This window comes from Liolophura sinensis, chromosome 3 (assembly GCF_032854445.1).
Source record: "Liolophura sinensis isolate JHLJ2023 chromosome 3, CUHK_Ljap_v2, whole genome shotgun sequence".
Lineage (NCBI taxonomy): Eukaryota > Metazoa > Mollusca > Polyplacophora > Chitonida > Chitonidae > Liolophura > Liolophura sinensis.
Genome location: NC_088297.1, coordinates 8,010,551 through 8,023,571, shown reverse-complemented (window position 1 = coordinate 8,023,571; position 13,021 = coordinate 8,010,551). Strand labels below are relative to the sequence as shown.

Genomic DNA, 13,021 nt, shown 5'->3' with positions numbered 1-13,021 from the left:
TACTGGGGGACATTCCCCGCTTAAGCAAGTCAGTTCCAAGCTGTTTAAAAATACAGAATTTACTGCTGTTAGGCTGTAGTGCTTGTTATCTACAACATGTACGTCTTTACGCCCACAGCTATACAGAAACCCGTGACTCGATACAAAAAGAACCAAATGGTGCAATTCTTGAGCCAAATTGTTTTGAGGGAGCAATATCCTACATTTCGAGTATAATTACTAATTTTATTGTCACATAGGTACATGAACTGAGTATTGCAGAAAATCCGTGGCCGAGTGCTTAGCGTGATAGCGCAGCACAATAACTAATGCAGGAGCTTCTATACAATACGATCGCTGTTAGTTCAAGTCCAGTTCATGGATTCCTCTCCAGTCACACGCGTGAAGGTATTCCTGCAACGTGCGGATGGTTGTGCATGTCTGCCGGGTTTCTTCACTCTATAATGCTGGTCGCTGTACGTGAAAGTGAAATATTCTTGAGTACAGTGTAAATCACCGACCAAAGACATGAATAAATACAGCAGAAAATACTGACAGAACGACAGATTTGCACATTTGAAAGAAAACGACTGTAACATGTGTTGTCTTTGTGTTGAAAGGTGGCTTACTATCATCATGTATAAAACTGCCTATCAATAAAGTCTATACCCTGAGGCGGAGAACATTAGTTAATTAATGTGAATAACTTTAATTTGAAAAGGTTATGCCATATGGACTTCGTCATTTCCTTAGTACATGTAGGTATGCTGGCTTTCTGTTTATTTGCATACATGTATGTCATGATAATATGCATTATTTCAATAAATTTATTGACTTAACTAATGTATTACGCCGTATACGTAAAAAGATTCCCGTTATATGACAGCGATCAGGTTTATGGGTGGTGAAAACCAACTATATATCGCAGGTATTCAGGAAACAAACGTAAATTCGTTATATCTGTGATATTCCGAAAAATCTGATGTCGTCTGTCACTGAATGAGTCGTGTTAAAAGACGGGTAGTGAAACCAACTGGCAGACCTACCTACCGGCTGGTCAATAGACCGACACATAGGCCTACCGATGGACCGACACATAGGCCTACCGATAGATCAACACCATGGTTAACTGGCCAAGATGTCGATGGACATATATCCAGCAACCGACACAAAGGCTACAAAAGACCAACATGTCCACATACAAATATAATATACCGACGAATTCTTTATATACATTTAGCAACGTCTATATTGATATCTCGGCTGCATTGTACCCGTTTGGTAACAGTCTACATTGGGGCGGATAAATGTTGATAATACGTCAATGCCGGTATGTCTGTAAAAAGCCTGTTATTTTGTGGTACATGTAATCTAGCGAAACTTGCCTTCTTGGTCAATACAAAGATCCCATTAAAATTGTGGCGACAGTCTTTTTTTGTTTTTTTTGTTAATTTTACCTTAAATCCTTTATTGCAAGATAAACGAGGCAAGCTGGTGGCATATTTTCCCGGATTTTAACCAGCTGGCGGTAGTAGTTCTAACTGGTACAGTATAGATGTGGTGAGCAGCATCCTTTTAGCTGCGCAGGCTCCTCACGCTAGGGCTATATTAAGAAAACATGTCACTGATTGGCATGCCACATACGCAACTGAGGTAAACTTTAAAATATATTCCCACCCTTCACCGAGAACTACCAACAAACGCACATAAAAATTTGATCCCTGGGGGCATGCCCGTATGATTCGAAATTGGTTATCAACCAATCGTAAGGTGCGATTCGTGGGGTGCAACACAATCTGTTTTGACGTCATCACACGCTCTTTTATATAACAAACTTACGCCTTCGATATAATCAATTGATGTCTGCTCGCAAGCATTACAGCTGTGTTTTGTCAGAAGTCGTTATTGTACGCTGACCTAAATCATGTGGGGTGCTCCCGTCTACCTTGTCTGTCTTTTGGCCACTGCCCGTGCGTTGCCATTCGACAACAGCAAATGTATCCAAGGAAACAATTGCTCTCTTCCAGAATGTTTCTGTGCTGAGGTGGTCCCAGGCGATATTGAAGGTCACGAGATTCCACAGATAGTTGCCTTCGGTTTTGATGACGCCGTCACCGTCGTTAACTACCCGTTTTACGAACAGTTATTTCCGGAGAGTCGAAAGAACCCGAATGGCTGTCCGATCACCATGAGCCTGTTCATCAGTCACGATTACACCGACTATGGGCTGGTGAGAAATCTGTACCTGCGGGGGATGGAGATAGCCTCCCACAGTGTCACCCACAGGACACCCACTGAATTTTGGAGAAACATTTCCAGAGACGACATGTTATTCGAATCAAAGGAATCAAAGAGGCTAATATCAACTAGAGCCGGAATCCCCGAAGAAGACATCCGCGGCTGGAGATTTCCTTTCCTTCAGCCAGGTGGAGACCTGTCGTTCGAGGTTCTCCAAGAGGCAGGGTACGAGTACGATGTTAGTCTGCTGACATATGGAATAACCGGAAATACTCACCAACAATGGCCGTTTACTCTGGACTTTGGTTTCATCCCCGCTTGCGTCACCCAGCCATGTCCCCAGAACTCACACAAGGGATTCTGGGAAGTCCCAGTTGTACCAATCAGCGATCGAGAAGGTATTTACCCGTGCAGTTACATCGATGGATGCTACTACCAGCCGACAAACAAGGCAGAAGCCCTGGAGATTCTTATGAAAAATTTCGTTGCGAACTACAACGGCCGTCGATTTCCGCTTTACATCAACATGCATGCTGCCTGGTTTTCAGCTGATTTCAAATTGGATGCAATGGACGAATTTATGCAGACTATTTTGGAGAACGATGATGTCTATATCGTCAGTTTTCACAAAATGTTGGAATGGGTGCGTAATCCGACTAAGCTTACCGAAATTGCCTCCTTTGAGCCTTGGCACTGCAGCCCGTGAATTTGAGTAAGGTTTCAGTATATAAGGAACAATCGTTTGTTTTATCAGTATTGATATGCAGTTTTTTTTAAAATCAGTATTAGAATGTTGAATGTTTGAAATCCGCACCTATCACTTGTGAAATATTGATTATCACTCAGGGCAAATGGAATAGCGTTGTTGTTGCATGCTGTACTCTTATGATGAATACAACAGTTGTATCCCAGAGGGCCTCACATAAAAGTTAAATAACGGATTAATATATAGCGGTACAATAAATACTGTATTAAGGTTTCGTTCACAAATATATAATCACAGAATTATGTGTAAATACTTATCGTCTCTATCCCTTTCTTTATGGTATTATTTTAATGAACTAATTAAATCGTGTCAACTAATTAAGTCGTTTTCAGCCTTTGACAACTGTTACATAAGTTAAATATCATGGTGAAATATTTGCTCCGGCTAAATATTAATCTAAACAAATAAATCTTATTTTTCATATATGATTTTAGAATTATGAGTATTCAGGTGGAGTTCTAATTTACGCCTATCTATAATATTCTCGAGAATTTATGTTTATTTCTGTGATTTAAATTTTCATTCATCAAATTAAAATCGAATCTGTGCCATGTTATCGAAAACAGAAATGTCACACTCTTCGACAGACTACTGTCAACTGTAAGCTATCGTCTGGAATTAAACTAAGAAATTTAATTAAATTAAAGTTATAGACAGATCACGTGCACGTCTTATCTTTCGTGGTTACCAAATATTGGTCTCTTAAAACTATTGGCACATTCACACAAAGGACTAGCAAGATTTTAGAAATGTCTCACGACAAAGATTACATTGTTACCATTAATAGTATATGACATATAGAATAGATCTTTGTAAAAAAAATATGACTGAAGAGTTTCAAATATAGACTATAGTGTACCATTGATGACATTAGTGACGTATTTCCTTTGTGAAAATAATGAAGATATATATGTTTTATGGATATAATTTCTTATATTGCACAGTATTCCAGCATTCTTTAATATATCTTTGTTACTTGATTAAATTATATACAAGAAAGAAAAATGATTAAAAGGTTTGATATGTAATGCAGACTTCATGTGTAAAATTTGAGAATCTGGTGGTGGTGATGGGTGGTATTTATAAAGCTGACGGAACATGAAGGTAATTTACCGTGGTGACGTAAATTCTATTCACTATCTGATGCCATGGAAGTTAAGCCAGCAGCAATTTGCGAATGCTTCGTAAACCAGGCCCCAGCAGCAAAAGTATCTGCCAATGAGTGATAAACTTATCTAATAACTTGCTCAACAATTGTTTACTTATAAAATCATGACATTACTTTTACTAGAAGTAAGCAATTGGAGGCTCCAGAAAACAACACAACCATTCGACAGGTACCCGAATCCTCTAGACCTAAAATTGCCGCCAAATTACCACAATCTGGATTCGAGTCTACGACCTTACTGGTCTGAGGTCCAACAGCGAAGATAGGCATAAATGACAAAACTGATACAAATGTAAGAAGTAACATTTATGTTGTGAGATTGTTCATTTGTATAACGCACCACACTAATTTTTACGCCCCAAATTCTGTATTTCTGCCACTGTACTTGTACGGGCTTCATTAATCAATGGCTCACTCTAGATGTTTGTTTACTTAATTATGCTAATTAGTCAAAACTGTTACCCAGCCCAATTCGTGTTTTGTTGACATCCACTTCTTCATATCCGGCTCGTACTGATTTGATCTTCGGTTTCTCCGTGGGAAGATCTGCCAGCAATTTGCGTGAGTTTCGCCCGATTTCCTCATACACTCATACACTGCCTAACACTTATATCAAATATTTATTTATTCATTTGATTGGTGTTTTACGCCGTACATCAAGAATATTTCACTTATACGGCGAAGCCCGGAGGAAACCCATGACCGTCCGCAGGTTGCTGAAGACCTTCCGACTTACGGCCGGAGAGGAAGCCAGCATGAGCTGGATTTGAACTCTCGGCAACCGCATGGGTGAGAGGCTCCTGGGTCATACGCGAGCCACGGAGGCCCCACCAACAAAATCAAATCAAATCAAATCAATAAATAAATAAATAGACGTATATTAGCAGTTAAGGCCAGAGTAGCCGAGACTCTTATTGGTTATTCGACAGCCAGAGGATTGGCTAAGACAAGAGTCATTCGCAAGGATTGTTTCCGTGGTATGTTCAAAGATAACGAAAACAAGATACCCACATGGCGAGGGCCGCATGTGACAAGTTTAATACAGAACTAGGTGAAGACCTAAGGGAATGTGTTCTCTGCCCGACGGAAACATCATTAGTCTCAGTCTGCTGCTTTAGAGTCAGACTGTACCGAAGACAATAAAACTGTCAACCGTAGTATTTCCTGGTTGGCGGGTTATCATACATAAGAGGACAACCAAGTGCTCGTTGATGTGTCATTTTCGGTATGCTGAGACGGGTTTTCGGGGTGAGGGTAGATTTAAGTGATTTAAGGAGGGATGGATGTCTGGGTGATGGCTTGTGGTCGTGAAATAACGCTTGTGAGCGAGATTTTCACGTTGAGAAACGATTGGAATTACAACTCCAGTTGAGTCGCTTCTTTATTTCGCCTACACGAGCGCTTAGGACATGACGCAACAGTCGCGTTAAGTTGAGTTGAGTTGGGTTTTAAGCTCTCGTGTATACAGAGCTTTAGGCTACTGTGTACGCTTTATTACAGCCTACACAAGAGTTATGCGTGTAATCATGTAAGATGTGAGACACGCTCGTGTTCACATGCCCTCGAGATTTCCTCTCTCAGTTGTTCTTAAAGACCAGTTGCCAATAAACAGTCGACATCGTTAGTAAAGCTCTCACGTTCGGTCTTTCGTGGATTTGTTAGTTAAGTATTTTGTTTGATTGTCCTTTAATGCAATAATCCAGATTTTTTCACTAAAACCATGGCGGTTAGTTGTATTTGTAGAGAAAGCCGGAGCGAAGTAATAAACTACCGACCTTTGGTAAGTTAATGACGAACGATTTGGATATTGATTTGATTCACCTGGGACACTCCTTGTGTCTTTTCCTCACCAAAACATGTTGAATGATTCTGGTGGCACCAATCCGTCCTAATCTCTTGCTTACATGCTCAGTTCTTGTGTGGAACGGATGATTTGTGTGGAACGTGTGATTTGTGTGGAACAGGTGGCTTGTGTGGAACGGGTGATTTATGTGGAAGGGGTGGTTTGCGTGGTACGGGTGATTTGTGTGGAACGGGTGGCTTGTGTGGAACGGGTGATTTGTGCGGTACGGGTGGTTTGCGTGGAACGGGAGGCTTGTGTGGAACGGGTGATTTGTGTGGAACGAGTGGTATGTGTGGAACGGGTGGTTTGTGTGGAACGGGTAGCTTGTGTGAAACGGGTGATTTGTGTGGAACGGGTGATTTGTGTGGAACGGGTGGCTTGTGTGAAACTGGTGATTTTTGTGGAACGGGTGATTTGTGTGGAATGGGTGGTTTGCGTGGAAGGGGAGGCTTGTGTGAAACGGGTGATTTGTGTGGAACGTTGCTTTGGAAATTGTGATCATAAATTAGAAACGATCATTTTCCTTCACGGCTGGCTTACGAATGTCTGACGAATAGATTCAAGCCACTGCACCAGACGTGGTCATAGAGAATGAAAATGTACAAAAAAGTCAGCATCAGAAAAAAGAATATTAAATTTTTTTTCACTCAGCAAATACCACAGCAATTGTTTTGATTGTATGAAAGGCTTTATGCCCCATACTGAACGTACTTGATTACCCCGTTTTATCGTTTTTTCTGCTTTACGTTCTCTCTATTATGTAGTCTACGCTTATTATGGACTATAGATATACGTAAAAATTTCTCTCTATGGGACAACTATATTTACAGACACTACGGATGTTAAAACATCGCTTCGCATGAAGCACTTAATCACACAAACACGGATATGAAGAGGCGGAATTAAGAATGAATTTTACGTGGTGTCATTACCACTTCCTCCTGCTTTAATGGAAATCGGAAACACATGCACAAAGTGTGTATAATTAAGTAAACATGCGTTGATGATAAATATGTAACATAAATTGCTAAGAAATAGACTTTTTGTTAAATTAGCAACATGAATTGTTGTGTAATAGGCGGCATGGATTGTGGTTAAATAAATAGGCGAAAAGAATTGTTGTAAAATAGGCGACATATTGTTTTTTTTTTGTTAAGCCGACGACAGATATTATTGTGATTGGACAAGACGAATTATTGTTAAATAGGCATCACAAATCCTTGTTAAATCAGTAGGCGAAATGAGTTGTTGAAAAATATGGGTCATGCATTTTTTCCGAAATAGAGGACGTGGAATGTTGTAAACTAAAAGCGGTATGAACTTTTGTAAGCTTTGAATGCTATGCATTCTGGTAAGCCATAATCGACGTGAATTGTTGTGAGCTATAGGCGACGTGAAATGTTGTAAGCTATAGGCGACGTGAAATGTTGTAAGCTATAGGCGATGTGAAATGTTGTAAGCTATAGCCGGCATGAATTGTAAGCTATGGGCATCATGAATTATTGAAAGCCGTAGGCTTCATAACTCGTTGTAAGCTATAGGCGGTATGAATTGTAAGCTACGGGCATCAAGAATTGTCGTAAGCTATAGGCGGCATAAATCGCTGTAAGCTATAGGCGGCATGAGTTGTAAGATAAAGGCATCATAAATTGTGGTAAGCTGTAAGCGGCATGAATCGCTGTAAGCTATAGGCGGCATGAGTTGTAAGCTATAGGTATCAGGAATTGTGGTAAGTTGTAGGCGGCATGAATCGCTGTAAGTATAAGCGGTATGAGTTGTAAGCTATAGGCACCATGCATTGTGGTGAGCTATAGGCTGCATGGATTGTTAGAAGCTATGTGTTTAAAAAGTGTTCTCTTGCGGAAGCTGATTAGTCCTTGACTAATTAGGTCGTAGACGCGTAACCAGTCATTGATAGATGAGCTGTAGCTAATATTCAGAAGATTTGTCAGGTATCTAGAAATGGGTACTCTCTTTATCTTCCCATAGACATGTCCACCTCGTATAAATGCAAAGGTTCGATCGCATTCTCACGAGAAATTCTATACACAAGACAAAGAAGGCTCTCGCATACAGTATACTGCTTGTAGAAGAGTACTATAGTCCGTTTCTTTTAGCCAGTCGCCTATATTCAGCTATCTGTAAAATCAATCATATTCGCTATCAAAATTACCTTTAGGTAGTGTCACGCAACAACCCAAGCTCTACACATTGATACATTGAATGTATCAGTGTTATTACTAAGTTGTAATGCTTTTTCCAATTCATAATGCTAAACTCCATAAGCTTTGTTCCGATACCAAGAACTCATTGCCTCGGGTGACGTCATAATTATTCAAAAACAACTTGCTGGACAATGGGCGTGGAGAGTAATTTGTTTTACAACAGCTGCACCAGCAAGTGCCTAGAACAAACTCCATGCAATAACACACCCTACATTACTGTCTCTGAGAATAATTAGATCGCTTTAATTTCCTAATATCTATCTCTAAAACTAAACTACTGTGAGGTCATGTATAAGAAAGAGATAAAGTAAAATTCCTTTATTAAGGTTATATTATATTAAAACGTGAGAACGATTTCAGACATGGCAGTAGATCGACAGTAGTTCAGGTAACAGGTGTCAACTCCTTCAAAACAAGTTGAACTCCGCTCATTACCTGGCATGTACTAGTTTTTAAAAATTATAACATTACCCGCGGCAATGGATTCTCGCCGTCGAAAGCGAGTTTATGGACTTTAACATTATGAATTAGAAAAGGTGTTCTAACTTCATTTTCCTAGCTAGCATATGAACTTCAAATATATCCATGTATAAAGTTTGTGATGTTATGTGTCACTGACTGAAGGTAATTTTTTTAGCGAGTATGATTGATTTTGCAGACAGCTGAATATAGGCGACTCTCAAAAAGAAACAGACTATAGTCTTCCACCAGTATGATGTACATATTTGTAACCCACACGTGGGAAAGATTGTCAGCAGCTTGGCAAAGGTCACTGGTATTACCCACGGTTCTCCAATTTTCTCCTTCAAATGCACTGACCGTCGTGTTATATTTATTTATGTATTTATTTGATTTGTGTTTTACGTTGTACTGAAGAATATTTCACATTTAAGGCGATTATGGTGAGAGGAAACCGGGGAAAGCCACTAAGATTCATAGGTTGCTGACAGACTACCACCTTGGTATTAGCGCAAAAATTTGTCATCGCGGTGTTAAAGATCATTGAAAGAAAATGAAAGAAATATATATGTGCGAGGTCACCCTATTTATCATATTATCTTCCCTAGCCCACTATATCCATCTGCTATACATGTGCCTGCCACTATACCTGTATTATATAGTATATCAAACACAATGTATCCCATCCCAAGAAGCCTGAATTAGACCGACAAAAGTCATTGTGTAAAGTCACAGTTTAAGAGGCCGCGGGTTCCTCCTAAGGCAAAATGTGTACACAGCGTGGGTAAAGGTTAAAAGTTTAATTGTCAAGCGAATAAATAATGTACTTACATCTTCACCCTTATGTGAATTAATAACCGACTAAAAGGTGCCTTGGTACCCTAAATGTGTGCCAAAAGGGTGTAGGCAATTATTACATTATATCGTTTATACATTATGGAAATGTATTTTCTACTGCAAGTGTTTTTGCTTTTTCGACATTCTTCAAAACTATACACGTGACCATCAGCCTTGAAGTCTTCTTCACTTCATTCATTTAGATGCAAAGTCATTTTATCAACTACATGTAGTGTATAAATAGAGCTTCAAATCCGTCATTCCTGTACAAACTGCAACTAAATTAAGAACTGATGTTATCATTCAGGTATATATTAATTAATAAAATATATTTCCCAGCTCAACTACTGTCCTCACGTTAAGGCTGCAACATTGCCATAACCATTCCTCCATGTAATAAGACTTGAAAAATGGGTTCTTAACTGTTAACACAGAGAATTTTGCTCATGATTTGTATGTAAAAGAGTTCTTATCATTTAGAGATAACGGTTATATGCACATAACTAGTATTGTTTTATTCTACCAGTATACGTACACAGCACACATAAATGCATCTCAGTAGTTCCACAATTGTTCTGTGTCAAATCTATTCAGGTCTATATTCTACCTGTATGTTCTTCACTAATGGAAATCTGAAAAACGACAGCAACCCGTATTATTCTTCATGTGCAAACGAAACAAATGTAACCTTACAATGCGGTATCCCAAAATGTGGGGCAATTTTTTTTGTTGTTATCATATATGTTTTTCCGCCCAGCCAACCAGGGACCAGGACAAATAGTTTGGGTTTCTATGCCCACGCTCGTTTTGAAATTTCCTCAAATCATTTTACAAGTCTTTCAGTATTTTTATTTCACTCGTCGCTGCGCACATGTATACATGTTTATTCCCACCATAATGAATTGTGTCATGAGTTTGTGCCTAGGGTCATGTACTTCGCTTGTTTCAAGTGGTTCCGTGGTACGTCTCATTAGCATATTGTGATATTACAGGTGACAGAATACAATGTCTAAAAATGGTTTTGGGTCTATTTTCCTTCAGGGACTTCATGTCTCGTTTAATTAGTTTAAAAATATGTGTATGTGAGGACGGAATATTAAAAAAAGGTTAGAATTCCTAGGGGAGTCCCTTTTCGTTTCGATATAAAAGCAGGTGGATCTCGAGCTCTTTCACAGGCGGCGGTGACTGTTTCTGTGGTGAGCAATGGATGCGAGAATAATGTTTGCGGTGAGAAACTGGGGAATGGTCCAGGTTGTGGCTATTGCCATGCTGATGTTGTTAGTCGTTAGAAGTAAGACCCAGGAAACCTGTGAAAATGATGTGAACTGTGTTCTCCCGGACTGTTTTTGCCCTAAGCAGAATGCTCACAGTATCCCTGTTACCCCTGGGAGTCTGGATCCTGTGGACATTCCTCAGATTGTTGTCTTCGGCTTTGACGACGCTGTCAATACACAGAACATTGACATATATAACAGACTCTTTCCTTCCACACTGAAAAATCCGAATGGCTGCCCGGTTTCTATGACTCTGTTCGTGTCTCACAATTTCACAGACTACACGATGGTTCGGTCACTGTACGACCGAGGCATGGAAATCGCCGCGCATAGCGTCACTCATCGCACACCCACGCTCTTTTGGAAGACAATTTCGAAGGACGACATGCTATTCGAGGCCGGACAGTCCAGGCGGTTGATATCAGCTTTGGCCGGGATTCCACTGCGGAACATCTCCGGCTGGCGTTCCCCTTTCCTCCAGCTAGGGGGAGACATGTCGTTCGAAGTGCTAACTGAGCTGGGATACGAGTACGACGCTAGTATTCTCGTTTCCGGTACTTCTGGTCGAGCCAGCCAACAGTGGCCATTTTCACTTGATTACGGCTTCCATCTCCGCTGTCAGATTCCACCCTGCCCTCGGAACCCTGTGCCGGACTTCTGGGAAATTCCGGTTGTGCCCCTGGCGGACATGAACGACAGGTTTCCGTGTACTTACCTCGATAGCTGTTTCTCACCGCCGAAGACGAAGGAAGAAACCTTGGACATTTTGCTGAAGAATTTTGTGCGGAACTACAACAACAACAAAGAACCGATGTACATAAACTTGCATTCCTCGTTTTTCTTTCAGGCGGAGTACAGGCTTGAAGCTGTGGAAGAGTTCATAGAGGCAGTGCTCAGGATCTGCAATGCGTACTTCGTCAGTTATCAACAACTTCTGCAGTGGGTTCGTCGGCCGATCGACGTCGTCGACGTAGCAACCTTTGAACCCTGGCTATGTCCGAATATAACTGCTGGTATGAGTTAGAGAACAGAGGAAGTCTTGTATAAGACCTAATTAAAGCATCAAGTCAAATGTGTACCTTAACTTTTAAAGCAACTAAGTTGCGTCACATTAGCTCTTAAATCTAAGATATCAGACGACGTGGAAATCTACCAACAGAAATTAGGATATGATTTGACATACACGGGTAAAGTGAAGAGATTCGTTAGATCTATCTAAACATCAGTAATACAAAACACAATTCTAGTGCATGTTTATATAGCTTGTTGCAATAAAGGGCCACGGATAAAGCCTGCATTTTGTATTTCTGTTACTTTTGCTGAAATCATTCATAAAGAAGCACTCATAAGGAAAGATCATTTCATTGGCATATTACATCTAATCTGAAGAAATCCGGCCGTGAAAGTCTTACAAAGCACAGCCCACAACAATAAACATTTGTTGATAAAAGTAGCATTTTCGGATCTCGATACTCAAAATGCGGAATATCGGTTACCCTAACACGGGCGGCATTCAAATTCTCTTTTTCCGAAGAACGTGTGTGCTTGGCATTACTATACCACGTTTTACTACGTTTTACCACGTTTATATAACTAAGTATTTCCCAGCCTGCTTTAAACCTAATTGGCTTCGTCCTTTTTCATATTCATTTTCATATGTACCAGAAACTCGGCTGTTTAATGCTAAGATTTACAAGGATTATGAATTATTCTTCGTCTGAGCACATGACATGTGGCAGAGAGTCAAACAAAACGGTTCATTGGATTTATGTGTAAATTGTTGGATTGGGAAAATATGTTTCCTCTATTACTTGACAGTCCGATGGATGCTAGATAACGCGAGACATTAAGAGATTTGTCAGCGCAAAAACTAAGAACTCGGTCCTAAGGCAGAAAAAACTCGATAATTTTCTGTCCACGACTGGGATTGAGCCAACATACCTTTTGTTATTGAGATTAAAAAGAGAAGTATATTTTAGTTACCGGGACCCCAAATGTATCATAAGCCGTATGTTATTTGATAGTATGAAATATTAACAGTATTATCGTTAATAGGGATTACAAGCTATATTCAGAATATGTAATATTCTATATTCAGAAAGTGTAATCCCTATTAACGATAATACTGTTGCTTAATCCACTTTCTAAAATGACACCTGTAACTATCTGATATGTTCACCAAAGGGAGTAACGTCATTTGTGATCATCGGAGGGGCAATGCATGTTCTCTAT

At 40.0% G+C, this 13,021-nt stretch overlaps 1 protein-coding gene across 1 annotated transcript; it reads left to right on the top strand.

Moving 5' to 3' along the window:
* The first annotated feature begins 1,854 nt into the window (after positions 1–1,854).
* LOC135463306 (uncharacterized) lies at positions 1,855–11,813 on the top strand. Its single transcript, XM_064740567.1, has 2 exons — positions 1,855–2,919; positions 10,748–11,813. The coding sequence occupies exons 1-2, from the start codon at positions 1,904–1,906 to the stop codon at positions 11,811–11,813; spliced, it is 2,082 nt and encodes a 693-aa protein (XP_064596637.1). The 5' UTR covers positions 1,855–1,903.
* Positions 11,814–13,021: the final 1,208 nt, after the last annotated feature.

Bases quoted from the DNA above. Each gene is read 5' to 3' on its own strand.
- LOC135463306 (XM_064740567.1), top strand. From the start codon at position 1,904: ATGTGGGGTGCTCCCGTCTACCTTGTCTGTCTTTTGGCCACTGCCCGT. The intron at 2,920-10,747 runs GTGAATTTGAGT...GTTTGCGGTGAG, and splicing joins GAGCCTTGGCACTGCAGCCC to AAACTGGGGAATGGTCCAGG.